This window comes from Canis lupus, chromosome 19 (assembly GCF_003254725.2).
Source record: "Canis lupus dingo isolate Sandy chromosome 19, ASM325472v2, whole genome shotgun sequence".
Lineage (NCBI taxonomy): Eukaryota > Metazoa > Chordata > Mammalia > Carnivora > Canidae > Canis > Canis lupus.
In genome coordinates, this window is record NC_064261.1 from 51,139,806 (window position 1) to 51,165,964 (window position 26,159).

Consider the following 26,159-nt stretch of genomic DNA (forward strand, 5'->3'; position numbering starts at 1 on the left):
AGTCCCCCAGTCACCATTTTGGTGGCCATAGGGTGATAAAGTAGCAAGATTCTCGGCAGTGATAAAGCAAGAAAGGAGAGGACACGCCCACAGGTGTAGCAACACCCTCTTCCCTAGACAGCAAGGACTATGGTAGTCTCCTTCCACGCATTTAGTGGCCTCTGCAATACCTAAGACTACAAGGTAATAACAGCCACTCTCTGCTTACCTGTATTCATCCTGCCTTGTTGCATTCTAATTGTCCCAGCAATTCTAGCTGGAAGGTAGGTATTGTCTTCATTTTAAAGAGAAAGAAACTGAGGTTCAGAACATCGGAGTGTCTTATTCACACTAGAAAGCAAGGTCAGATTCAAACTTCAGTCTACTGGCTCCAAAGCCCACCCCCTTCACTGCCACCGCTCCTATCCGCCTCGGATGGAGTACAGATTTGCAGTTGCTGAGTATCAAGCAAGTAGAGAAAGCAAACCAGGGATCTCTGATTTATACGATTTTGTGAATCGAAGGCTATTGAAGTTCCAAATTGTGTTCTTAAAATATTATTTTCAAAATGTTGATAGTATGAAAGCCAAACGATCTCTCGTTTCCATTGATGTTACAGCCTGGAGCCACACAGTCAACCTCTGCTTGAGCAAGGACAGGACATTTGACAGGGCAGTGAAAGTTAAGCCTCCCTTCCCCCACAGGAAAGTAAAATGGTGTTAACAATTGCAGGTCTGGGTAATATGGTTTGGTCTTCATGCCTTCACTCAGGTGGAGCCCGAGAAGTTGAAGACACTAACAGAAGGTTTAGAAGCCTACAGCCGAGCCCGGAAAAGGAACAGAAAGTAAGCACTGAATTTTTTTTTTTTTTTTTTTTTTTTGCCATTTTGCTTTTCACGGATATAATTTACTAGTTTGTGTTCATAGGGACAAGAAAATCTCAGTAATTTTGTCCATCTTAGGGCCTGTACTGTACTAAGTACAGTTTAGTAGTTGTCACCCAAGAGGACCATTATAGTTAAGCCAAATTAGCTATTACAGAGTATTTTTGTAACCATTTGTACTGTTCTGTGGGATTTCCCTCTTCATGAGCTCTTTCCTCTCTCCCTTCATTTCCATCCCTGTCATATGTTGGAAAAGAAACACTTTCAACATGTAGCAATTAAATAGTTTCTAAAATGGAGCAAAGGGGCACCTGCCTGGCTCAGTCAGAAGAGCATAGGACCCTTGATCTCAGGGGTCATGAGTTCAAACTCCCTCTTGGGTGTAGAAATTACTAATAAATAAATAAATAAAAATTTAAAAATAAATAAAATAAAAAAATAAAAGTGTAGCAAAACTCTATCCCTTTTGGAAGAGGAATGAGGAGATACCCCAGTTGTACACAGGTAAATAATTTTGGCAGATTAACTGTTACTCAAAGTGATGGTAAATAATTCTTTTTTCTTAGGGCAGGAATAATAGGTTTTCTTTGGAATTAGAATAAGAAGTTGTACTTTGAGACATTATTTTTCAAGTACTTCTCGATCTTTTTATTCTAGGTAAATGTTGTTTGGCCAAGCAGATAACGTTAGAAACAGTTTCCACTGTAATACAATATAGTTTTATGTATCATAATTATTATTTCATTTTAAGGTAGAGAATTACAAATGTGCTTTTGCAAATGCACATGGAAAGTTATTTAAAAATACATATGATTGACATGTCTGTTCAGGTCCAAGAATTATGAGGTCAGAATGTTCGGTAGTGTATCTCGTGTACATAATGATATCAATATTATCTATCAAAGAGCACTCTTTCTCTTAGTGGTGCCAGAGGCAAAATTTTAGAACTGAAATCTCTTGGGGAAATTCTTCATCTCAATAAACTGCCTCACGGAAAGATGCTAACCACAAGAGGCAAACTCCTGTGCCCCTATGTTGGGGAATTTTTTGGATGGTAGCAAGTTGGCACTGACTGTGGCAATCAATGACTGAGTGAATTGCCAGATTCACTACAGATATGATAAAGAATATGGTGAGGCAAGTCCCTTCTGCTCTGACTGAAATAACACTTCCTGTGCAGAGCTTTGTGGTAGGATAAGGCCCACAAAATTAATACAAGTTCTGGATGACAGGAGGGAAATTGCAAATTACCTACATCACAAATTTGCAATGGGCCATTTGCTATGAAATATTCAACAGTACTCATTTATTTGATGTAAAAGAACCCTAAAATCTTTCCTCCAGTGAGATATGCCAGTAAGCTGAATTATATTCAAAATACCCAAAACAATTGATAACACAGAAATGAAATAACTCCTTCAAATATTTAAATATACTGCCTTGAAATGAGCTGTATTTTTCCCATAAATTTGGTATTAATCGATTTCTGAAAGGTAGTAAGTAATAAATAGCTATTTTAAATTTTTTTTCTTCAAAACTAGTTTACTAGTTATGGTGAATTTGCTAAGTCTTAAGTGGCTTTATCTAAAGGGACTGCCATGAAACCAGGAAGTTAGAATATAGATGAGAGATGTAAAAGAAGAAACTATGAAATGAACTTTAGTAAAAACAGTTTTATTTATCATGCTATTGTCTACACAGACTAACTTGCCTTATAAAGGCCCAGTAGAATACTTTACATTTTGCATATACTATTTAAAATCCATTATTTTATTCTCCCAATGACAAAATGGGCCAGAATTACTAAGCCCATTTATAGATGAGGACACCAAGACCCAAATAGCTTAAATAATTAATTGAAGGTCAGTCGTATAAGTGACAAATGATGTCTTGAACCCAATCATGTATTTATTCATTTATTTAATCACTTAGTTATTCCCCAATTTAAGGAGAGTAATTGAGCAAAAATCTGTGCTGCAGTCCCTGGAGCTCTCTTGAGCAAAGGAGACAGATCCAGAAATAATTAAAATGTTAAAATTGCAATGACAGCAATATGTATAGTATACTTGGGGATCATAGAGAAGTGGCATTAAACTCAGGTAAAGGAAGACTTTCTAGAGGAGATAATCTGAGCCAAGCCTTACGTGCTACATAGGTATTAGCCAGAACAAGGAGATAAGGACCAAGGTGGTATGGGGTGGGATAGTGTTCAAATGAGATCAGCAGTTGGATTTGAGAGACTGTAAAGCATCAGACAGGAAATTGTAAGAGAAGCAGCCAAAGCCATAAGCAGCAATCAGATTATGAAGAGTTTAGTATGCACCCATAGGATCCTTTATCTTATTGGAAGTGCCTGAGGGGTCAGGTGGTTGGATTTTTCACATAGATTATCCTCTATGGAGGATAAATTTTAGGGGAACCATATTGGAGACAGGGACATTGTTTAGGAGGCCATGGCGGAAGTCAAGGCAGGATGATGATTCAACCACAATGGGAGCGATGAGAATGGAGGAGGAGGAACATGGTCGAGGAATATTTAGGAGGTGAAATTCACAGAATGTCATGGTGATTGATCGGAATGTGGAGAGCAAGCAATCAAGGACGACTTTCAGGGTTTTAGCTGGGGTGACTTGGCGGGTAGTAGAAAACACTGGCTGAGTGGAGAGTACAAAGGGGAGCTGTTGAGTGCATGTAGGGTGCCTGTCAACTGTGTCGGACACAAGTCTGACACTATGTAAAAATGGCTGCGATCACACAGAGATCCTTTGGCCCATTTGAACAGTGGGCTAAGGATTGACCCACGTGGGCATTTGAACATTTGCAAGAGATAATGAAGAAGATGAGAACAATCAAAAAGGTGGAAGAGAACCAGGGGGCAGCAGAGTAGGGTGTTAGGAACCAAAGACCAAAAGCTTCCAGGATGATAAAATGATAAACAGCAGTGCACTAAGCCAAGAAGAGAGAAATCTCCATTAGATGGGCAAGTTAGAGGCTGCAGGCAACCTTAGTGGAAACCGTCTCCAGTAAAGTGGAAGGTGTAAAAACCAAGTGGCCATGGGTTGAAGAGGGAATACGAATGAACTAGAGAGAGCTGATACAAATTAATTAGGCTTCTTCCTATCCTTAATATGAAAAGTTCCTGAAAAATAACTGGAAGAATTTTTAAGATGACAAAGATTGGACTGCTTTTGCAGACAGGGGAAAAGGAGGGAGGAAGCAACTGAAAAAGGAAGGCGGCATTTGGAATAAGATGGTTAAGAAGTTGGTTTGGGGTTTGAGTTCAAATCCTGTTTCCACCGCATCAGAGCTATGTGCCCTTGCGTATGTTGCTTAACCTCTCTGCGCCTAAATTCTTCATTTCTAAAATGGGCATATTAACATCTACCTCTTAGCATCGTTATAGTATAGACATTATAAAGAGAGCCTCAACACAGTACTTGGTACATGGTAAGTAGTTAGTAAACAGATACTTGGATTAAAAGATACGGGTGAAACAAACACAATTATGAGATATTTTCCCCAGTTGAAACATTCTACTATTCTATTAGATATTTAGAATTTAAAAAAAATAAAAATGAAATCTGCAAAAAAAAAGATATTTAGAATTTTATGTGATCATTTTAATTTTTAATATTCTATAATCAAACTGTATAATAAATACCTTTAAACTGATAGGCTTATTACAGCCTAATCACAAGAGAAATATTAACATGTGTATTGAAGACATTACTGGGGGTGAAGTCATACTTAAAAGAGGAAATAGCTTCATTAAAGGAAAAGTTTTATAGCTTTAAGTTTGTTATGATTTCCACTGAAATGATCAAATATTCTATCTATACATACATATCATTTAAAATTTGGTAGCTTGATTTTTGTGAAGCTGAAAAGTGATAAAGTGATCAAATAAATCCTACTTCCACTTTGAAACCAAGAAATTATACTTAGCAGGTTAAATTTTCTTTTTTAAAAAAAGATTTATTTATTTGTGAGGGAGAGAGTGTGCGAGTGCACAGCGGGGAGGGGCAGAAGGGGAGCCAGAGAATCCCAAGCCAACTCCAGCTGAGCACAGAGCCCGAAGCGGGACTTGATCCCACAACCCTGAGATCGTGACCTGAGCCAAGACCAAGAGCCAGACACTGAACTACTGAGCCACCCAGTTGCCCCAGCATGTTAAGTTTTCTTAGATCTTCCTACTTTCTCTATGGACTGTGTTTCAGAATCTAAGATTCTTGACATTTAGGTGTCACCCAAATTTGTTCTGTTCTACAGGAAGTGAGTTGCTTAAATTCTACACTGACAGTGTAGAGCAACGTGCAGTTTCTCATTTCCCTCATTTCTCGTACCATTCACAGATGCGTACCTGCCTTTTTTCTCAATTAGCGAAGATAAGGATAATGTGTGACAATATAGGCAATGAAGAATAGAAGTGGCAATTATCTCCATTAATAACTAGAAATGTGATTATATGAACATCTATTGCTTAATCAAGTAGGTTTTAGAGTGTCCATTAGTAAAAATGTTTATTATTAAATGTCAGCAGGGAATCGAAAATAGTAGAAGAGACTCCACAGGGAGGCCCTTGGTACTGGAAGACTGAATTTTGACTAATTACTCATTTCATGAACTCATGGAAATTTTTCTTCCTCTTTTAAGTTCATTTTTCCCTGACCTGACCAGTTAGTGTAAAAATTAGTCAGCAGCTTTAGCACCTGGGAGCATCTCCCTTTACCTCTTGAATCTCATGATGTATTCAAGTAATTTCATGCCCCACCTCTCTGTATCTATTCCATCTTCCACAAGTAGTCATTTCTCCCCCTAAGAACTACTTAAGTTTGTTAAAGGAAAAACACTATTAATTTAGCTTAAATTAATACAGGCTGTTTACAAACATTTTAAACATCTTGTTGAAGAATGAGATCACAAAGTCCTAAATTCTATCTTTTTATTCAACAAGTACTGTTGAATTCTTTTTATACTTTGATTGGTGATGTTATTACAATTTTTCCATAGTTAGGAGGGGCATCTGGTGGCTCAACGGTTGAGTGTCTGCCTTTGGCTCAGGACATGGTCCCAGGGTCCAGGATTGAGTCCTGCATTGGCTCCCTGCAGGGAGCCTGCTTCTCCTTCTGCCTGTGTCTCTGCTTCTCTGTGTCTCTCATGAATAAATACATATTAATAAAATGTTTTTAAAAAACAATTTTTCATAGGGAAAGTTTTTTCATAGCTCTTTGAACTTCCTACTTTTAAAAACTATTTGTAGTTAAATATCCATCTTCAGCATTGCCAGATTAGAATTGGCTTCACCACCAAAAAAAAAATAAAAATAAAAAATTAATTAATTAATTAATTAATTAAAAAAAAAAGAATTGGCTTCACCAGTTCTCCCTAAAAAGTCATGAAGTATTGCTTATAAACAGTTGTCATAATACCTACTTCATTGGCTTGCTGTAAGATTTAATGAGATAATGTATATGAAGATTTAACACAATTTTTGGCACATAGACAATTTTCAATAAATAGTAGCTGTTTTTGCTATTAAGATAAAAGTGAGAGAACCAAAATTCTCTAGTGGCTTTTCGCTGAAATATTTTACCTTTGTTTTAGACATTTAGAGCTGTAAGTAGTCAATCGTAAACCCATAAGATATAATAAAGGTCTGTAACATAAATATCTTTTGAAATTTATATTCATACTTTTAAATACATTAGAAATAGTAAAAAGACAAATCTATTTAACACATTACACAAGGTGTAATACTGTTAGGCAACTAGGCAACATGTGATATTGAGTCAAGACCTTTCCCAAACAGCCCATAAATGGGGCCCCAGCCTAACCCCAGCCAAACTTACATGGACCCACAGAGTCCTATGATCAGACCAACACCCCGCACCCCCCCCTCACCTCCCGGCACTCAGAATCAGGCTTAGCAAACTTCTCACCAGGAAAGCAACCCAGACTGACTCCACAAGATGCCCATGGTCCCTTTTTTTTTCTGTAAGATTTTATTTATTTATCCATGAGAGACAGATTGAAAGAGAAAAAGAGAGAGAGAGAGGCGGAGACACAGGCAGAGGGAGAAGCAGGCTCCATGCACCGGGAGCCTGATGTGAGATTTGATCCCGGGTCTCCAGGATCGCGCCCTGGGCCAAAGGCAGGCGCCAAACCGCTGTGCCACCCAGGGATCCCCACCATGGTCCCTTAAAACTAGAATGGGTAGGTAAATAAACGAGTGTATGAATAGATGATATCAACTTGGACAGTGCTCAGTGCTTGGACAGTGCTAAGGGAGAAAGAGACACGTTGCAGAATGGTATGCCTGCCATCGCATACCTGATGGACACCTTTGTGTGTGTATTCAAAAAACACACATAAAAGACAATGCTAAGTATTGTTCATGGATATATCATGTGAAATATAAAAGCAGAGGTACCCGGGTGGTTCAGTTGGTTAAGGTCTGCCTTCGGCTCAGGTCTTGATCTCAGGGTCCCAGGATCCAGCCCCATGTCGGGGCTGCTCAGCAAGGAGCCTGCTTCCCCTTCTCCCTCTGGCCCTATCCCCTGCTCATGCTCACTCTCTCTCTTTCATAAATAAATAAAATTAAAATTAACTATAAAACATACTAGAAAGATAGACAACAACCTGAGGGGAGGAGAGAATGGGACTGGGAACTGATAATAAATGGGAATTTCAGTTTTGTTTTGTTTTTTTATAAAAAAGACTTAAAGGAAATAGGTCATTTATTATCAGTTTATTCTTGGAAGTGGGTTTGTTAGGGGTTAATTTATTCTATGCACTTCTCTGCATTGTTTATATTTCTAAAAATAAATGGGAAGAATGTAAAAAACTAGAGGCTGGCTTGCAGGCCAGCAAAAGGTGGGGGAAAGAGTTGGTGCTGTATTGCCCACATAATTTAGTTAAAACCAATACATTAATTTTTTTTTTCAGTTAAATTGACTTAAGTTCACGTATGTTTCCCAAAATATCGAGACATCGTATTGGCTTTGGACAAAATTTTTAGTTAGTAAATACGTGGAGCATCCGTGATGTGCCTAGCAGAACAGTCCTCGGGGTGTACGCAGAAACTAAATGTATGAATTGTCCAGTCCCGGCGTGTGAGGCTAAAAGCTGGTGGGGGCTGTGGTAAACCAAAAGGCCCCATCTGAAGGCATTCCACTAAAGTTCAAATATGTTTTTAAACACGATGTGAGCCAGACTAAATGGGAATATGAGCCAAATTCTTCCACAACTGCGAATTTCCAATCTTCGTGTAGATGTTGAGACTTAACTCTTGGAAAACCACACTGACAGCCTGCTTTGAAAGGGCTTATCTCTGCACCTTTTCTAGTAATTGTTGTGACAAGATAAATGAATGAATCACCTTAGTACTCAGACTAACTGGGTAAGTATTTCTATGCATAAAAAAAGGACAAAAGAAGTTAGAATAGACAAAGGGTACATAACCACAGAAGGAGATGGTGTGGGTTTGCGATTTTAAGGAGTTAGTTCAGCAACGTCCCATAGTCTCAGTAGCAGCAGATGCACTGTTTTGTGTTCTTCAAGCCACACGCACGTCGTCTCGTGCTAGGCTGAGTAGAGAGAAAAAGTCAAACGAGTGATTGACACTCTGAATCATTCTTTATCTGCTCAAATACTTAAGTCATTTGGGGTTTGGGGGAAATGTGGTAGGCCCAGGCATGGAGGGAGCCTTGGGAGTGACAAATTGAGGTGTTTCCCACCCAGAACGTGCAAGTGTGCAAGGTGCATAGGCACACCAGGATTTCAGCCTTCACTTGCTCAACTCTGGAAGCCGGGACCGCCAGAGAGGGCAGAGGGAGCTCCCTAGTGGCCGGAGTCTGCAGCTCAGGCCTGCGCCCTCCCCGCGGGCCCTCGGCCTGGCCAGACACCAGCAGGCACGCAGAGCGGCAGGCGGGACTCCTGGCCCACAAGCCACCTCCGGGAAAGCAGACCCGTGGCCCAGTTTTCTTGCAAAACCATCAGACTGGGGAAGAAGCGTGTGGAAGGGGGAAGAAGCCATTGTCCCCCATCATGTGTCCCATCTTTTCGTTGCTGCGTGACTTTATTATTAGTATTCAGTGGTGAGAATCCCAGGGCGTTTGTCATCTGACTTTTTCAAATGTAAATATAAATTGACTTTCTCTGGTGGAATTGGTACTTCTGTTTTCTGATTAGGGGATTAAATGGAGACTTTGTTTCCTTAATTTATTAACCTGGTGTGTTGTTTTCATTAATTCCAGAAGTGGAAAGCTAAATAACCATTTAGAAGCTGCTATTCATGAGGCCATGAGTGAACTGGACAAAATGTCTGGGACTGTAAGTTAATTTATTTTTCCATTATACTGTGCTTCTTTGAAAATAAATTGTATTATACTTTTTGGTAAAGTCTCTTAAATATTGACAAGCAACTCACGTAGCAATACTAAATTACTAGGCTCCAAAAAAAAAAAAAAAAAGACATATCAAAAAAGATTCAAAGCAATTTAAGAAAAAATAACCTGGTAGTATTAACTATGTCTTTTTTCTGAGATAACTTTTGTTTTTCCCACATAACATTCTTTCTAAATGTGAGCCGCAAAATATTCCTGTTCAAACCACAGCTTTCTGCATTTGACTCCCTGAATAACAGTGGCCACTACTGTTGCCTAGTCAATAATGCAAATTTCACTTTGTCTCAAAAAAAGGGAAATTGAACAGTGGGCTCAAGTTCAAGAGTGCAAAGACCTTTCGTTTCCTTTGTACTGTTGCCTAAAAAGCAAAATATTTGGCACTATTATTAAATTATTGAACCTTATAATCTCTGGTTTTTGAGAAGTTGTGTCTATTCTTTCTTTACATTTTTACTGAACCATTCATACAGTAGTATTGAATGTGAGAAGTTTACCTATTGTCCTCTAATTCACAAACTGGCTAGTGTAAACACTCAAAATATGATTTTAGTAATTTCTAAAAAAAATGTGAATTATCTAAGGCTATTCAGCAATGAAAGCTAATTTCTTTTACTTTTACTCAATGCTTTGTGTTAACAAGTTATCTAGATCCCAACAACCCATTCAGTGGCTACTGATTGACATACAGGTTATAGATTCCCAGAATGGTGGGGTTGGTGCAGGCTTTAGAGATTTGGTGATCCAACCCATCATTTTGCAAATGAATGAAGACTCTAAGTTTTTTTTTTTTAAAAAGATTTTATTTATTTATTCATGAGATACACAGAGAGAGGGAGAGAGAGAGTCAGAGACACAGGCAGAGGGAGAAGCAGGCTCCATGCAGGGAGCCCAACATGGGACTCGATCCTGGGACTCAAGGATCATGCCCTGGGCCGAAGGCAGGCGCTAAGCCACTGAGCCACCCAGGGATCCCCCAAGACCCTAAGATGTTAAATTTCCTGATAGAATTTAGGAAAGGTCTAAAGTGGGGATTATAAATCTAAATGCCTGCTAAGGTCAGGCAAATACTGTCAGTAAGTAAAGTGGGTCATGTGTGAGAATAACAGCCACTCAAGCGGATCAAGAAATGCCAACCAAGAGGTCGGGGGAAGCCGCCTTAGAGGATCCACAGTAAAGACTATTGCCCACTTCAGCTGGTGCTGGTTGGGGAAAGGCTTGCTCCATCCAGCATCCACCATCCACCAGTCCTTAGGGCCTCACACTGCTCCTCATTTCACTTGAATTCCATCCATCAGATGAGAGAAGAGAATATGCCAAGGGCTGCCAGGGATAGGCTCATCATTTTCCTCTGGTCTGACCCCCTCATATGGCTTCCTTAACTCAAATGGACTAGGAAACGTGTTATACGATGTGCCTGCTGAGGAGGAAGAAAAAATGACTTCAGTAAGCATCTTGCTGGTCTTCCCTGCAGGACATTTGGCCCTCGTGGCCAGCAGGTAGTCAGCACTGATGGGGACTGTGTCAAGCTGGAGTCCATACTCTCTCCAGAAGGAGCTCCTCCTTCCACACTCCTGCAGATCTGAACCACATGGGAAATTGTGCCAGAGCTGCAAGCTCTTCCAAGTTTTCATAAGATGCTAAAAGTCTGGAAAGTAAAATTTCCCATTTTTTTTTTTTTTTTTTAGTGTTGACAATGTTTTAGACATTAAGGCATCATACAGCTAAACAAAATACCTTTTCAGGCCACATTTGGTCCACAGATTACCAAGACTTGCTTGCAGTCTTGGATAACATCTTCTTTCCTCAGTTAAAATAAGTTTTCCATTATGGATCTTCATCAGAAACTAATGGTTTTTAAAAGTGTATATGGACAGGTTAGGAGGAAAAGGCAGTTTGAGAAACTTATGTTACTTTTTAAATTTAAAATTTTTTTAAAGCCTTTTGCATTTGACTTTGAACAGCATTGGCCTGTGCTGTTATCTAAGCATTTTGAAGACATGCAGTGAAGCCAACGTGTAGCAGGTCTTGAGAGCTGACTGGGCACATCTCCTAACTATGAGTTCCATCATGTTACGTTGGTAGCTTTGAAGCTGGCTGTGGTGGAAGTATTTACACCATGGAAATGGGCAAATGCTGCAATAGGCTCGTGTTCCTCCAACAGGAAGCTGGTTGTTAAGCATTAGCTACACCACTGCCTTGGGACTCGCCTGCCTTTCCTGGGTCTTGACCTTGCCCTCTCCTATCAGTGACCACATACAATGTGGGGCACCCCCCTAGCACGTGTCCTCTGCCTCCCAAAACCATACCTGCTGTCTCATACCTGGCGATCACACTCCGCCATGCTCCACCCCTGCTCCATATGATACACGGCCCTAATTGCTACAGCTTCTGCATTAGTATATAACAGATGAGTTGTACTAATTGCTCATCCCAGACTATATAAGCTCAGATCTGCCAACGATGGTAGCGGTATTCCATTTTTACTCTGAGTCTTCTCATAAATAACATTCCTTGGGCTGAGCTGTGTGCGTGTTCTTACCATCTTTGACCCTTCTCAGTAGTTAAAAAGTAAGTCGGGTGACGGAATAAAGAAGAAAACATGTCCGGTACGTATTTTTCCACTTTCCTAGACTCTACTGAAATTGGTGATCTAGGGATCTCTAATAGGAAAGGCGTTATTTCTGCCTTAAATGGACAGCAGGGGTAGCGACTGCACACTGCATTTCCCACACTTGGTCTTCTCCGCTTCCTCCTTTGAGTTCCACAGTTTATGGGGTTCCCACAGTGTTGTTCTGCTTCTTAGTTCCTAGGATTCCTCATTCTCTGTAGTGACTATGGGCACACTGAGATCCGGGGTCTTGACAAAAAATTTCAAGGCCTCATGATATCAATGATTGAAGACGAGAGGTGGAAACCTATTCCCTATCCTGTTTTTTGTCAGAGATCGTATGGCGTTTGTACTTTCAACGTCTGTTGTTATTTTTTTTCCACCTCTTTATTTCCAGGTTCACCAAATCCCACAGGGAGACAGACAAATGAGACCCCCCAAACCCAAGAGGAGGAAGATCTCCAGATAACAGGGACTACTCCACCAATGCGCAGTGTTTATTAAAGGAACGTGCACAGATATATCTATATATAGGTATTGATATAGCCACTGTTATATCAGTATTTATACTATGGCAGATAGCTACTACCACCACAGGGTGCTAAAAGAAACAGTGATACAATATTTTTTTGAACAGGAAGGATAATGAATGCTGGAAAACCAATCAGAATCCCTGAATGATGAGAGTGATAAATGGTCAAGAGATTACTGAGAAACTTTTTCTATAATACTAAAATTGTGATTATAAGAAATGTCCAAATGTTTCTGAAGACTTTTCAATGTTGTATATAGAAAATACAGAATTTCATGGTGATATCAGAAATGTAAATATTGTACAATATTGTCATGTACAAGCGTACCTAATGCACACTTTATCTTTTATTGTACAAAGAAATAGTGTACAAAATTCTTTGGTTTCTATGGAGTACACCTACCAGAGACTACCAGTGTAAAGTGATAAATAAAAATACAACCTAAATGCTTTTCTATGATAATGTAAAAGATGCTGTTTTTGTATTTAACAGCAGAGAAAAGGCATGATGATGTATTACCTGAATGATGACATACACTGCACACCACCGAGTGTCCATTTATATTGTCTGTTTGGAATGAACCTTGCCTGGAAGCACTGGACTCAGTTTCGGGTGCCTAGGAAATCAAAACCTTGCAGATTTCTAAAGGGATGAGGGCTCACAGGTCTAAATTGAGAATTCAGAAACTGCAACCATTTGTTGCATATTTTTTTTACCTAAGTTTTAAAGTAGAATAGGTTTTATAAAAAAAAAAAATCTTAGATGGAATATTTTACTCAGTCATTTCTGTAGTTAACGTTTGATAGCCACCTATTGATCTAGCTAGCTCATGCTGCACCACCATTGATGCTCAGAGTGGAATTTGTTTGCAAACAGTACCTGACAAGATAAAACTCTCTGTTTCCATACATGGAGGCAAAAGCCCCAGTTCGAGACCATTATCAGAGGTAAGGTTGATTATAATTCAGTTTTTTTGTAGTGGCAAAAACGAATACGAATCATCAAAGCAAGTTTCATAGCCATTCATCAGTATTACTTAAACCAGAAGTGAAGGTGGCTTACAAAATTATTAGCAATGGTAATTTTTTATCAGTATTATGTAACATATCAGATTTATTTTATTTAAAGAATTATTTATACCATTAACAGATTCTTATATATATTAATGTGGCTGAAATGTGCAGGTTAAATCTATTAACCAAATTATTTATATTATATTAAGTAAGAAAAAAATGTGAAACAAATGTAGAGAGAAAATACTACATTACAAGTATACAAACCTAAAACTGTGAGCCATTGTAAAGTACAAGGTTATTAATAAGAAATGTAGCACAACATAATTTTCCGTCTTTTTTTCACAATTTTTGTGGTGGTGGTATAACCCTATCTCCCACGCACTTACGTGAAGTTTCAGGCCTCCAGCCTGACTTCTGCTGATGGACTGTCAAAAGAAGGGATCCATTATCCCTTTATTCTTTGAATCACCAGCCCCCATCCCCAAACCCTTAAACCCCTAGAGAACACTCGCTGCCTGGGCCCCTACCTAGCCTGGGGCTAACTCAACAGCTTAATGCTCCAGCCACTGGGAGCCTTTCAGTAGCAGGCTCTGGAGCCCCCCACCCCAATACCCACCACCTCGTTATGGCTCCTCTCTCATCCAGCCCCCATTCTTCTCAGTCCCACGATGTAGCAGAGTTCCAGTAACTCAGGAAAAAGGAGACCAAGGTCATTCTTCCAGTTGGTTTTTTGGGGCCACAGCACAGAGCACTCCACCCGGGCTCACTTTTGATAGCAACAGCTCTTAGTTCTTCCCCTCCGGTCTCCTGTGTCCAGTTGTCCTTTCACTCCCACCCTCACCCCTACCCTCAGGCCTGATGGAATGCAGCTGGCTACCCCGGGCTTCTCGGCCTGGAGGCAGGAGCCTTTCCTTCTGGGGGTAGGTTCATTGTGTCTTTCATGTAACAGTGGGGTTGCCTGCTGGTCCTTCATGCAGTCGCCCTAAGTAATCTTTTGATCTTTTGTGTAGTTTAGTTGACGCATCTTTGTGTGTTTGGGATGTTTAAACCATAGATGCCCTTTTTTCTTTTCTTTTCTTTTCTTTTCTTTTCTTTTCTTTTCTTTTCTTTTCTTTTCTTTTCTTTTCTTTTCTTTTCTTTTCTTTTCTTTTCTTTTTTCTCTGCCACCAACCTGCTTTTCTACTGTTTCATCTGCACGGTTATGTTTATTCCCGGGTAGACGCGTATGTGTGCCTGTATGTTGTCTGCCTGTGTGTGTGTGTGTATGTGTGTTGATGTGTAGAAGTTTTTTTTAGCCCTTGCTGTCCGTCTTTAGACTGAGTTTGTGTCTACCAAGCCTTCTTTTAGATATTTCAAGCTAATTAGGTGTGTGCTTCCCCACTGATGTGTACTTTACATCAGCAGACCATGTAAAGTATGTTTGTGCCCATGATTTCACTGGTTGCTTACAGCTTTGATGTGGATGCTAGGTGTTGTTGTTTCAGTCCACATGGGGTTTTTTTTCCCTCTCCTTTACAGTTCTATGGTTTCGTGTAAGCAGTTAATGTAAATATTGTTAGCATTACAGGTCATGCAGTGCTGTAACATTTTTTTAAATGTTGCACCTACTTTACAATTAAAAAATTGGTCACTCATACTTGAATTTTGCCCATAGAGCCATTTCTTTCTCTTTGTATTCAAGCCAATTCATTTTTTTTAAATGAAGGCTAGCCCTTCTACATTATTACATTTTTTTATGCCCTAAAACAAACTCTTTTTTCTTTTCAACAAATCTGACAAATGGAAACAATGAAAAATTTTTTGCACCTTTAACGAACATAATATCCCCTTTGGAAAAGAAAATCTAATATGATTTTGTGTCCCTTAACAGTCTTATTAGGAAGCAGAAGGAGAAGAAACTACACCTTTAAGGAGTTTTTAAAGATTATTTCAAATGAATGAAAATGAACTCAGCAGCTCTTGTTTGATTTGTCTCATTTGTAGCATTAAAAGCAATCGGGGTTTTTATTTATTTAAAGGAATATTTTTGGTTTGTAGTTTTTAGTCTCATTGTGAATGTAAATGCTTTAGAATATCCATCCCTTGTGATATCATGGGCCACTTTTAGCCATGCATTTGGACCCTGACTTTGAGTTATTTGCTATGTCTGTTTTTCAAGTACGCACAACCTTATTCTTTTTAACGTAACACTGCAGAATTGTGGCAACAGCAGAGGGCTGTTTTTTGCTTTCTGTAAGTTTTATGAAGATTCCCGACTGACCCATCCCATGAGGTGATTCCTTTTTTCATTTCAGGCCATGATAACCGGTTGTCGTTAACTTTGGTAATCTCTGCAGTCTGCAATGTGCCCTTGTAAGTCACAAGCGGTTTTGCACTGAGATTTTAAAATCTAGGATGCCTAAGATGCTGGTGACGCTCTCTGCCGAGAAAGCCAAGATCCTAGACCTTCCTGAGAATCTGATACCTGTTTACTTTGCCCACGTATGCCCAAATGGTGTAACACAAGTCTCAAGACTTTTCAATGTAGTGTATAAAATGAGTTGTGCATTACTTGATTCATTTGGGGGCTATGGAGAAATAATATCAACCAGCCAGAACTGTAATATTGAATTAATTTATCTTTTTTCTTTCATTCACTCTCTCACATTTGCATTAGCCAAAGAGATAAGAACATTAGTAATTCATACGTGTAAACAACCCAGAAGTGAATATTAAATCAGTGAGCCAAAAAGCAATAAACAACTCAAGCATGGGAAATCCTGCTAACAGTGGGGAGTCTGATACAGAAAAAAATATATAAAAAGCATTATCTTCAAATATGAAAGATTAATTTGTATCTACTGTAAATATGTATTATCAGCCTTATCTGCTTTTATACACACTGTGTGTGTACTTCAGTGACCTTTTATAAACCGGAAAAATGGTTGATTTAATAATTTGTTATGTAAATACAAAGTTGTCTATAAATTGGAAAATTTGATGCCAGATGGCTTCACAATATACAAATGTGTTTTGTAACATCATGCCTTTATGGATTAAGTATAAATACACTGGATTGTCTGTGTAGAAGAGTAGCAGTTTACATTGCACCTGCATTTCAAGTGGATATTTTTGTCCAAATGGTTACCTTCTTAGGAAAAGAAAATGACCTGAACATTTTCAATGTGAAAAACAAATATGGTTTTGAATTCACCAAAACTCTTCACACTCATGCCTCTTCAATTCCACACTAAATGCCGTTTATTATATTTCCATAGGAGATTCTTTGATCCAGGACTGGGGTCTACCCAGGAAACCTCCCCAAATGGAATTATTCTACTTTAGAAACAGGCTGTGCATCTTAATTTCTAAATCATAGGCAGAGGGAGAGCCACAGCCTTCTTACTGCTTTTTAACTTTTTTTTTTTCCTGTTTTGTTTCCACACATCTTGGAAAGTACTCCACAGGTAAACAGGGCCTGGTTCTTGTGCGCCAAGGTGTCTACAGAGTGACACTCCAATGCAGGGCTTCTCAACCCCAGCACTAGTGACATTTGGGGTGAGATCATTCCCTGTTGTGAGGGCTGTCCGGGGCATTGTAGGATGTTTGGCCCCTTCCCTTGTCTCTACCCACCAGATACCAGTAGCATCCCTTCCAAATTGTGACAATCCAAAATGATGCTAGACGTTGCCCAATGTCTCCTGGGGTGAGGGTGGAGAATGGAGGGATGGGGGTAGGGACCAAGTGAGACTTGAAAACCACTGCCTTAACGAAATCAGTTAGGGAACACATGTCTGTGTGAAACATTGGAAAGTTTCGCATGCCGTAATCAACAGGAAACAGATTCCTAGATCAAAATCCAAAACAAAATCCACAACAAAGTAGTGCTTCTCGGCCCATCATTACGGAAGTCAAGGCATTAGGTTCAGCTTCATTTTGAGCACATTTGACACTTGGGATCATGAGACTCAAGACAGTCATGTTCTGAGAAGTCCCATGTAGGGCTTAGGAGAGTTGTTACCTAGATACCATGGTTCAGTTTGCAAGAAGACTAATAGCCCCCTTTGGATGTGTGTTAGGAGCCGCAGTGAGTGGAAGACTTCTCAATAATAGCGTAGCTGCCTGCCTTGGGTCAAGATGAGTACGTTGGCTGAGGGGACCATGCTATTTATGTATTTTAACAGCTCTCTACCGCAGCTGGTTCAGGTATCAGTACTTTTTGCATGATCCTTCTAGAAGTTCTGATGGAAGCAGTTGAGCGGATCTAGGTGATATCATTGATCTATATTCACGTAATAAATATTCTTGAGTTCCTCTCTCTGCCACATCCAGTATGTAGCAGTAGGGATATGGTGGTGAGCAAGTCAGAGCCCATTCTCTGCCTGCACAGAGCAGCCCAAGGAGCCGGCCAGTGGGACGTGTAAGTATGATAAGGGTGATCGGGCCTGGGCTGGGCAGCACATGGCAGGCCCCCGACCTAGCTTAGTGAGGAGCCAGGAAGGATGAAGAGGATTCAGGCAAAGAAGTCTGTGTCTCAGAGGAGGGGAAAGGAGTGTGTTGAAGCAGTCGAGAAGAGAACTGGGGTGAAGCAGCACAAGCAGTCTGGGGGAGTCTTGCCCAGACCCCACTTCGCGGCGTGGTGACGATGGGAAACTGCTGCAATTTCAAGGTGGGGCGCGATAGGAGCCGGTCTGTGTTTTAGAAAGATTATCCTGCTGCAGTCTGAAGAACAGGCACTCGGAGTGAGACAACACGGAGGAGCATGTATCTCATTTCTAGTGCAGCATTTTTGTAAAGCACCTACGTCCTCAAAAATTAAAAAATATTCTGGGCCCGCCATGACTCTTCATATCACATTTGTTGAGTAAGTTCCATCCCAGTCTTGAGATATGTATATAAATATATTTGTGTAGGTTCACTTTAATAATCATACGTAAGTGCTGTTCAGCACACTTACAGTTATTGCCATCAGCACCAATTCCCTATTTCCTTCACACAAATTCGTGCTGTGTTGGTGGACCGATGATGTTTCTGCTTGGATGATGAGACGCTGGGGAAGTTTAAAATCCCAAAGCATTGAAGTGTTAAAAGTTACAGTGTTAGAAAGTAAGGCCTGCTAACCAGAATGCACAGGTAGGTATAGGTCAGGTGTAGGGAGCTTGGCCTGCCCACATCCTCCCACATACCTCCAGTGAGCAATAGGAAGCTGCGGAGGAGCCCGCAAGATGCCAGAGGTACCAGGTAAGCACCAAGGGTTGTAAAAATGCCTGAAAGTGGACTCCAGGGAGTTGGGGCCCAGGACAAGGCCATCTGGCTATGAGGACCTGTGCCCCACAGCAGGGAAGACCACAATGGTCTTTCATCATCCATTCCAACCCATTATTATGTACATGCCCTTGAAAGTATCCCCGACCACAATTAATCACCTCCTACATTCGATGAACATTGAACATAAGGGCTTTTTAAAGCTAATTATCAATAATAATAATAATAATAAAGCTAATTATCAATTTTAAAAAAAGCCACACACACAACAGAGGCAGTACAATAACAGGCATTCAGTCCCATCCAGAGGCCAGCAAATAACCCCTGTCTCTAGCACGGGGTCCTGTACACAGGAGATGAACCCTCAAGGGGGAGGCGTCCCCTGATGTTTGCAAACTGGGTCCTGGAGAGGGATCAGCTGCAGTCAAATCTAGACTGTGCCACTGACCAGTTGTCTAACATGGGGCAAGTTATTTACCATCCATGTGTAACCTCATCTACCAAAGGGGTTGAGGGTAAGGACTGAATGAGGAAATGCAAAGTTCTTAGCTCCTGGCACAGAGCAGGCCCTCAGAGACGGGTCATTGGTAAACTACAGCAGGCAAGTTTGAGATTAGGAAAGGGAACCTCCTGGGATCCCTGGGTGGCGCAGCGGTTTGGTGCCTGCCTTTGGCCCAGGGCGCGATCCTGGAGACCCGGGATCGAATCCCACGTTGGGCTCCCGGTGCATGGAGCCTGCTTCTCCCTCTGCCTGTGTCTCTGCCTCTCTCTCTGTGTGTGACTATCATAAATAAAAAATAAAAATTAAAAATTAAAATTAAAAAAAAAAAAAGGGGAAGGGAAACTCCTGTCACGCAGGAGCTGAGTGTAGAGTTGTCCCATCTCCCCAGGAAGGCTTTATTTTATTTTATTTTATTTTATTTTATTTTATTTATTTTATTTTATTTTTTATTTTATTTTATTTTTTCAAATACCTTTAATGGCTTCACAAGGAAATAGGGGAAATATTGAGAAGAAAACAAGAACAACAGGAGAGAAATATTAAAGAAATACAGGAAGAGATGAGAACCTCTCAATTAAAAAAAAATCCTAATACGTTTCACATTTGAAGAATTGTGTAAAATGAGCACTGGGTGTTATAGGTAAGTAATGAATCACTAAATTCTACTCCTGAAACCAGTATCACACTATACGTTAACTAAAATTTAAACATATACTTGAAACAAAAAATTGTGTAATAATTTTTTTGACCCAGAAATACATTTTCCCCAATTTTATTTTTTTATTAAATTTTTTTTAATTTTTAATTAATTAATTTATTTTTATTTTATTTAAAGCCCAGGAAGGCTTTAAAGGCAGGAGCGTGGTATCTACCTGTCTAAGGCAGTTCTGTCCAAAGCAAGCTGTTTCATGAGGTCTTTTCTGGTTTTCCCCGTCCAGCCCCAAGCTTCTGGACCTTCTACCCAGGGTGTTTCTTAGATGACTCCACTGTCCATCACGCCACAGGCACCTACAAAATGGCTTTCTTCTACACTAGTCTGGAAAATGATTTCTCTGAGAAGTGAACCCCATTGGCTGTGGCAGCCAGAGCAGAGACAGAACTAACCCTCAGCCTCAGAGTGAAGTCGGGCCCAGCTCTTCAAATAAGTAGCTCAAGGTATGAAGAGTTTAAACAACACAAAATCCGTCAAATCAGGGAATGCAGAGCTTCGTAGAGCTTCATTCAGAGAAGAGCGTGTTTAAGAGACTGAAGTCTGGGGTCCCAGTTCTTACCACTAGACTCCATGATTTAGGACAAATCTCTAAAAAGATCCTGGGGCTAGATATCTAGGGTGCGAAAGCAGTTATTCAGGGGCTGTGTGACCTCAGGCAAATTACCCTCCTGGTGCCTTAGTTTCATCATCTGAAAACTGACGGATAATAGAATCATCGATGTGCTTGAAGATTAAATAAACCCATCTATGCGAAGCACTTAGGAGAGTATCAGGCAAAGAGTAAATGCTATGCAAGTCCAGATATTGTGATTATTATTACTGCTAATAATAGAGGCTGAGCCTCAGTCACTTCCTTCGTCCATAGATGGGAATGACCTAGCCCTTACCTGCCGTAGAGGAAGGTTCCGTCTTCTGTGCGACGATCACTTAAGAGGCTCCTGCTATTCACCTTTAACCATTTATTTCTCTTCCCTGATTTAAATGTGGGTGCTCTGGACAGGAGGAAGACTTTGACCCAGCAGGAGGGAGCAAGTTCCTAAAAGATCTGAGAATATGGAGGGTGGGAGGAGGGTGTTCGAAACCATCCTAGAGTTCGCTGTACTCGGAGGACTAGTAAGAAAATGAAAAGAAATAATACACTGAGGCGTGCTTTCAAAACGGGAAGAGAGGAGAACAAATAATCTGAAGTGGTAGTATTTTCAAGTGCTATTAAGAATTATTATTTTTTTTTATTTTTAAAGATTTTATTCATTTATTCATGAGAGACACACAGAGAGGCAGAGACACAGGCAGAGGGAGAGGCAGGCTCCATGCAGGGAGCCCGACGTGGGACTCGATCCCAGGACCCCGGGGTCATGACCTGGGCCGAAGGCGGGCGCTCAACCGCTGAGCCACCCAGGGATCCCATATTATTTATTTTTAAATAGGAAGTTTATGTCTACATACTGTACGTAGCCTTTTCAGACTATGAGTTCCTAGCCACATGTTGCTAAAAGAGGGAGAAGAATTTGGTGGACGCCGATGTAGTTGGTGAACTTAGATGTAGCTAAACAGGTGTCAGGGGCAGGGCCTCTTTGGAGTTTCCCGTCTGGTGGGCCTCCCAGGCCGCTCCGGACCAACGCAGGTGGGAAAGTAGCCAGGGAGGCCAGTTGCCAGGGGCTTTGGCCCCCGGATTGTGACTGAGTCCCCCCAGAACATAGCTTCCCCTGCCAGTTCATCCTCAATAGCTCTTGGGGTCAGGCAGGACAGCCTGAGGAAGTCTTCTGTGACCTTTACGGGCTCTGTCCCCCTTTTCCAATCAAATAGAGATTACCTAGAATCAAGAAGGTCCTTCAAATTTCCACACGGGCCAGGGGGTTCAGGGGCTGTGACTGCGGGCTGAGCCCCCCCGGCCTGGCTCATGTGCCCGACCCGGGAAGCCAACAGTCGCAGGCGCTGGCGAAGCGCACAAGGCCTGGAACGGAGAGGGGATGCTCGGTGCCCCCAAGGGCGACAGACTCTCCTCGGCCCTTCCCCTGGCTCTCCAGCTCTCGCCAGGTGGCCCGGAGCAGGTGGGGCATCATGGGGGGGGGGGTACATGCGTGGCCTCCTTCTTCAGCCCGCCCAGGGCTGCGGGCGCTGCCAGCGCGAGGGGCTCAGGCCTCCCGGCTGAGGAGGGGCCTCCCCCCTCGGGACCAGGTTTCCTCGTGGAGACGATGAGGACGTGCTCCATGCGAATGTGTGTGCGTGTGTGTGCGTGTGCGCTGCTGAGTTACTCATGGACGTGTGTTAGGAGACACACAAAACAAAAGTGAGGAAAGACCAAGAGGACGGAACAGAGATGCAGGTGTTGAGTCCCCCCCCCACGGTAGAGGGTTTCGTGCGTGGCGCCTGGGGTGTGCGCACCCACCTCCGCAGAGCACCCAAGTGACAAAGTACTGGGAGGACACAGAAGGTCGCTTCAATGGCAAAGGCAGTGATGGGACTGAACCGTCAACGGGAACTCCCGGGGCAGACCCTGCTTCTCTTATTTAACTTTTTTTTTTTTTAAGATTTTAGTTATTCATGTGAGACAGAGAAAGAGAGGCCGAGACGCAGGCAGGGGGGAAGCAGGCTCCCTGCAGGGGGCCCAACGTGGGACTCGATCCCGGGACCCCGGGGTCACACCCTGGGCCGCAGGCGGTGCTCGGCGCTGAGCCACCAGGCGGCCCCTCTCATGTAACTTTCTGCGCCCAGTCCTACTGGGCTGGTGAAGGAAAGCAGGCGCTGCCGGGCGTCTGCCCCAACACGGACTCCACGTTCACATCAGCTTCGAGGAACCTCAGTCTTCCCGGAAGGGCCTGTTAAATACGTCTGCTTGGATGCGAGACGCGGTCGCTGCCGGCTTCTGTCAGCTGCTCAGGAGAGGTACCAGCCCAGGGTGCCCGGGCCCCCCTGGTGGAGTGAGAGGGCGCCCTCCCTATGCACATGTACCCCGTGCACTCCCAGTCTCAGGAATGTTCTGGGGCTTTCTTGACGAGCAGCCGAGGTGTGTAGGTCTAGGCAGCTCATTCATAAGGTTGTGATGCTGCGGAAAAGGAGCTGCACTGGGCTCTAGTCCCAGCTCTGCTGTGTGACCTTGGGCAAGTGCCTTAACTTCTTTTGACTTGACTTTTCTAATCTGTCCCGGGGGAGCTGGGATCACACCACGTGCCCCACACTGTTATCGTCAAGTTAGCACGAACATGAACCTAGCTGCGAAGGCATTTTGAGGATGGCAACACGTTGTACACGAGGTCATGCGGGATTCCGATCCATGTGGTAAGGTCTTTTCAAGGTATAAAGACGAACTTTTCCTAGAAAAGTTTCCTGGAGTTAACTGTCTTATGGAACTTTCTCTTCAGGAGCCCGACCCACAGCGAAATTGGCTCATGGTAGATTTCTCATCTGAATGCAGAGCCTGAGAGGCTTTACGAGCCTCAAGAATGAGCCAAATGGACAGTGATGACTTCTAAAAAATGTGGATATATTTCCATGCTTCCAGATAATGCCAAGATTTCCAAGAGATGTAATATTTTTGTCCATTCATTCAGGAAATATTTACAGAGCATCTTACCTCCAAGATGAAGTTAAAAGGGCCCCTCCCTCAAGGGCTCCGGTTCCAATGAGGAAGGCCTGTAAACCGTCACCGCCATCACTGACGTCACTGACATCACGAGACTCTGCAAGGTGTGAATTGTGAAGAGCTCTGGAATACTGGGAGGTTCAAATATTGGGGAATCGGGTTAAGTGACGTGTGGAAGAGGAGAAATTCAGGCGTTGCCAGCAGCGGTAAAGGACATTGAGTGAGAGGGAATGGAGTGAAGGGCAGGGGTTGGGGGAAGGACGGAAAGGGGTCGGGACCAACATGATCTTCTGGGAGCTCTGAGGGACTCAGGAAGTCTTGAATTAATTTCCAGGAAGGAGAGAGGGAGACAGTACGCCCAGAAGGTAAGCAAAAGCCAGCTCATGGTGGAAGCGGGGTGCTGGCAGGTGTTCTAGGCCAGCAGAACGTGGAAAGCTATTTCAAACACTTTGCATCGGGTGAGCAGCAACCATTTACCTCTACACGTATCAGCAAATACTTCTATTTTTTTTAATTTTTATTTATTTATGATAGTCACAGAGAGAGAGAGAGAGGCAGAGACACAGGCAGAGGGAAAAGCAGGCTCCATGCACCGGGAGCCCGACGTGGGATTCGATCCCGGGTCTCCAGGATCACGCCCTGGGCCAAAGGCAGGCACCAAACCGCTGCGCCACCCAGGGATCCCAAATACTTCTATTTATTGCACACTCAGCGGATGCCGGCACGACCCTCGGTCCCCGGGGTAAATGTGACCGCCATGTTCCTGCCCTCATGGAACGTAGAGCCTAAGGTCAGAGACGGACACCCCCAAATTACTAAAGTGCAATGAGGGTTAAGATGGCCATAGGATTCTCTGCCACCATTTAAGGTTGTTTTAGAAAGGTCACTCTGGCCACAGAATTGGTCAGATCATTTTTCCTATCCTCCTGGAAAAATGCCAACAACTCAAGTTTGCTCCACTGACCTCAAGGTAAAAACCCAGCTGCTCTCTGAGGTGCTCAGTCAGGATATCATTGACCCCCAGCACTGAGGCATGGGAAATGGCCAGATTAAGGTCGGCGACTGGAAAGGGCCACATTGAGAACCCAGAGTCCAAGGTTGGGAGCCGTGTGCTCTCCGCTCTGTTCCTGTTTGCCCACGTGTGGGCAACTTTGGATAAGACACACCATTCCTTGGGCTTAATAGTTTTAAGGGAATAATAGAGTTCTCCTCATATTAATGTTCTAAAATTCTATGGAGGAAGGCTGCTAATCAGCATTTTCTAGCAAATTCACGTTTACAGAGGAGACTTCTGCTAGGGTTTTCTGTGTTAATCTCTGTCACGGTTACCTACTCATGGCCTGACAACGAACAGCTTCTTGAAGCACTTTCTCTTTTTTAATTTTAATTTTAGTTTTAGTTTTTCATTTAAGTTTCTATTTTGAAGCATTTTCTCCATATAATTTGCCCCAACCCCCAACACAGTCCTGCACTGCACGCTGTCCTTTTCGTTGGACGGAATTAAATCAAACAGATGGGGTTACGAGGAACAATCCAACTGATGTGTACATGTTGTCCTCACGCCTCACAGCAGGCTACTAGCTCCCTCGGACTGGATTTTGCCTCTCTCTTTTTTCACTACAAAAGATTATATGAGGCACATCTCCTGAGACAAGAAGATAATGCTCTCTCCGGGACCAGAACAGCAAGCTCCGTAGGATGAGCTGTGATGGGCGCCACAACCCCTTACCAGCCCATCTCAGTGCCTGTAATGTCCAGGGCCTACGTGAACAAATCCCCATGAGATCAAAAAAAATGACCTGACAGCCTGACAACGGTAGTGAGGATGACAGGGAAGATGGGGGTGGGGTATCCCAGTATCACATTCTTTCATTCCAGGGAACAAAATGGGGGTGCACTTGTCAACATGCCTAACAATGATGCTACTCAGATGATGACCTGAAACTCCTATGTTGTTCCGCATCTGTGAAACTCACTCAGTTCTCAAGCCGGGAGATAAGAACAAGAACGTAAATGGCGGACTCACCACCACTATGCGCACGTCACCTGCGTGTGCCTACCCCAACCTCAGCTATTTGGCTGTCATTTGAGATCTTGGCCGTAGTCAAACAGTGACCGAGGAGCCCTGATGAAGGCTTCCCTTCCACGTGTCCAGTGGCCAATTGATGCTGCCTGTCACCTGAGCCTCATCTGGGGCCGTTGGCCAGAACAATTACACGTGACTTCTCGGTGTGGTCTGGACTCCCACACCACATCGTGTCTGGCTTCCAAGAGCAGATGTCTCAAGACACCAAAGAAAGAACCAGGCAGAAGTTGCGTTGCCTTTTGTAACCCAGCCTCCAAAGTCCTATGTCATTGCTTCTGCCCAATTTGGTGGGAAGCTAGGCCCTTAAGCCAGCTCGCGTTCTTGAAAAGGGAAATGCGACTGCCATTCTTTTTTTCTTTTTTTTTTTTTGGCGACTGCCATTCTTGATGGAGTGACAAAAATTGGCACATTTGAAACAACCGCATAAATTCGGAACACACTATGTGATTGGAACATAATCAGCTTGCTCTGTGAAGTATTGCTAAGATGAAAATAATTGCTAATGTTTCTGGAGGACTTGTCATGTGCCAGGAAGAGTGCTCAACACTCTCCATGTTTGGAGAGTCACCCGGCAGACCGTCCGCTCTTCCGTTGGAAAGGTACCGTT

At 42.4% G+C, this 26,159-nt stretch overlaps 1 protein-coding gene across 21 annotated transcripts in view; it reads left to right on the forward strand.

The window, feature by feature from the left end:
- MBD5 (methyl-CpG binding domain protein 5) overlaps positions 1-15,067 on the forward strand; it is a 435,973-nt gene extending 420,906 nt beyond the window's left edge. For all 21 annotated transcript variants that reach the window (XM_025431590.3, XM_025431683.3, XM_025431701.3 and 18 more), the window contains 3 exons: positions 751-824; positions 9,119-9,194; positions 12,274-15,067. In XM_025431590.3, the coding sequence (XP_025287375.1) occupies positions 751-824; positions 9,119-9,194; positions 12,274-12,345 (222 nt within the window). In that variant the 3' untranslated portion in view covers positions 12,346-15,067. The remainder of the gene's footprint in view (positions 1-750; positions 825-9,118; positions 9,195-12,273) is intronic.
- The last annotated feature ends 11,092 nt before the right edge of the window (positions 15,068-26,159 follow it).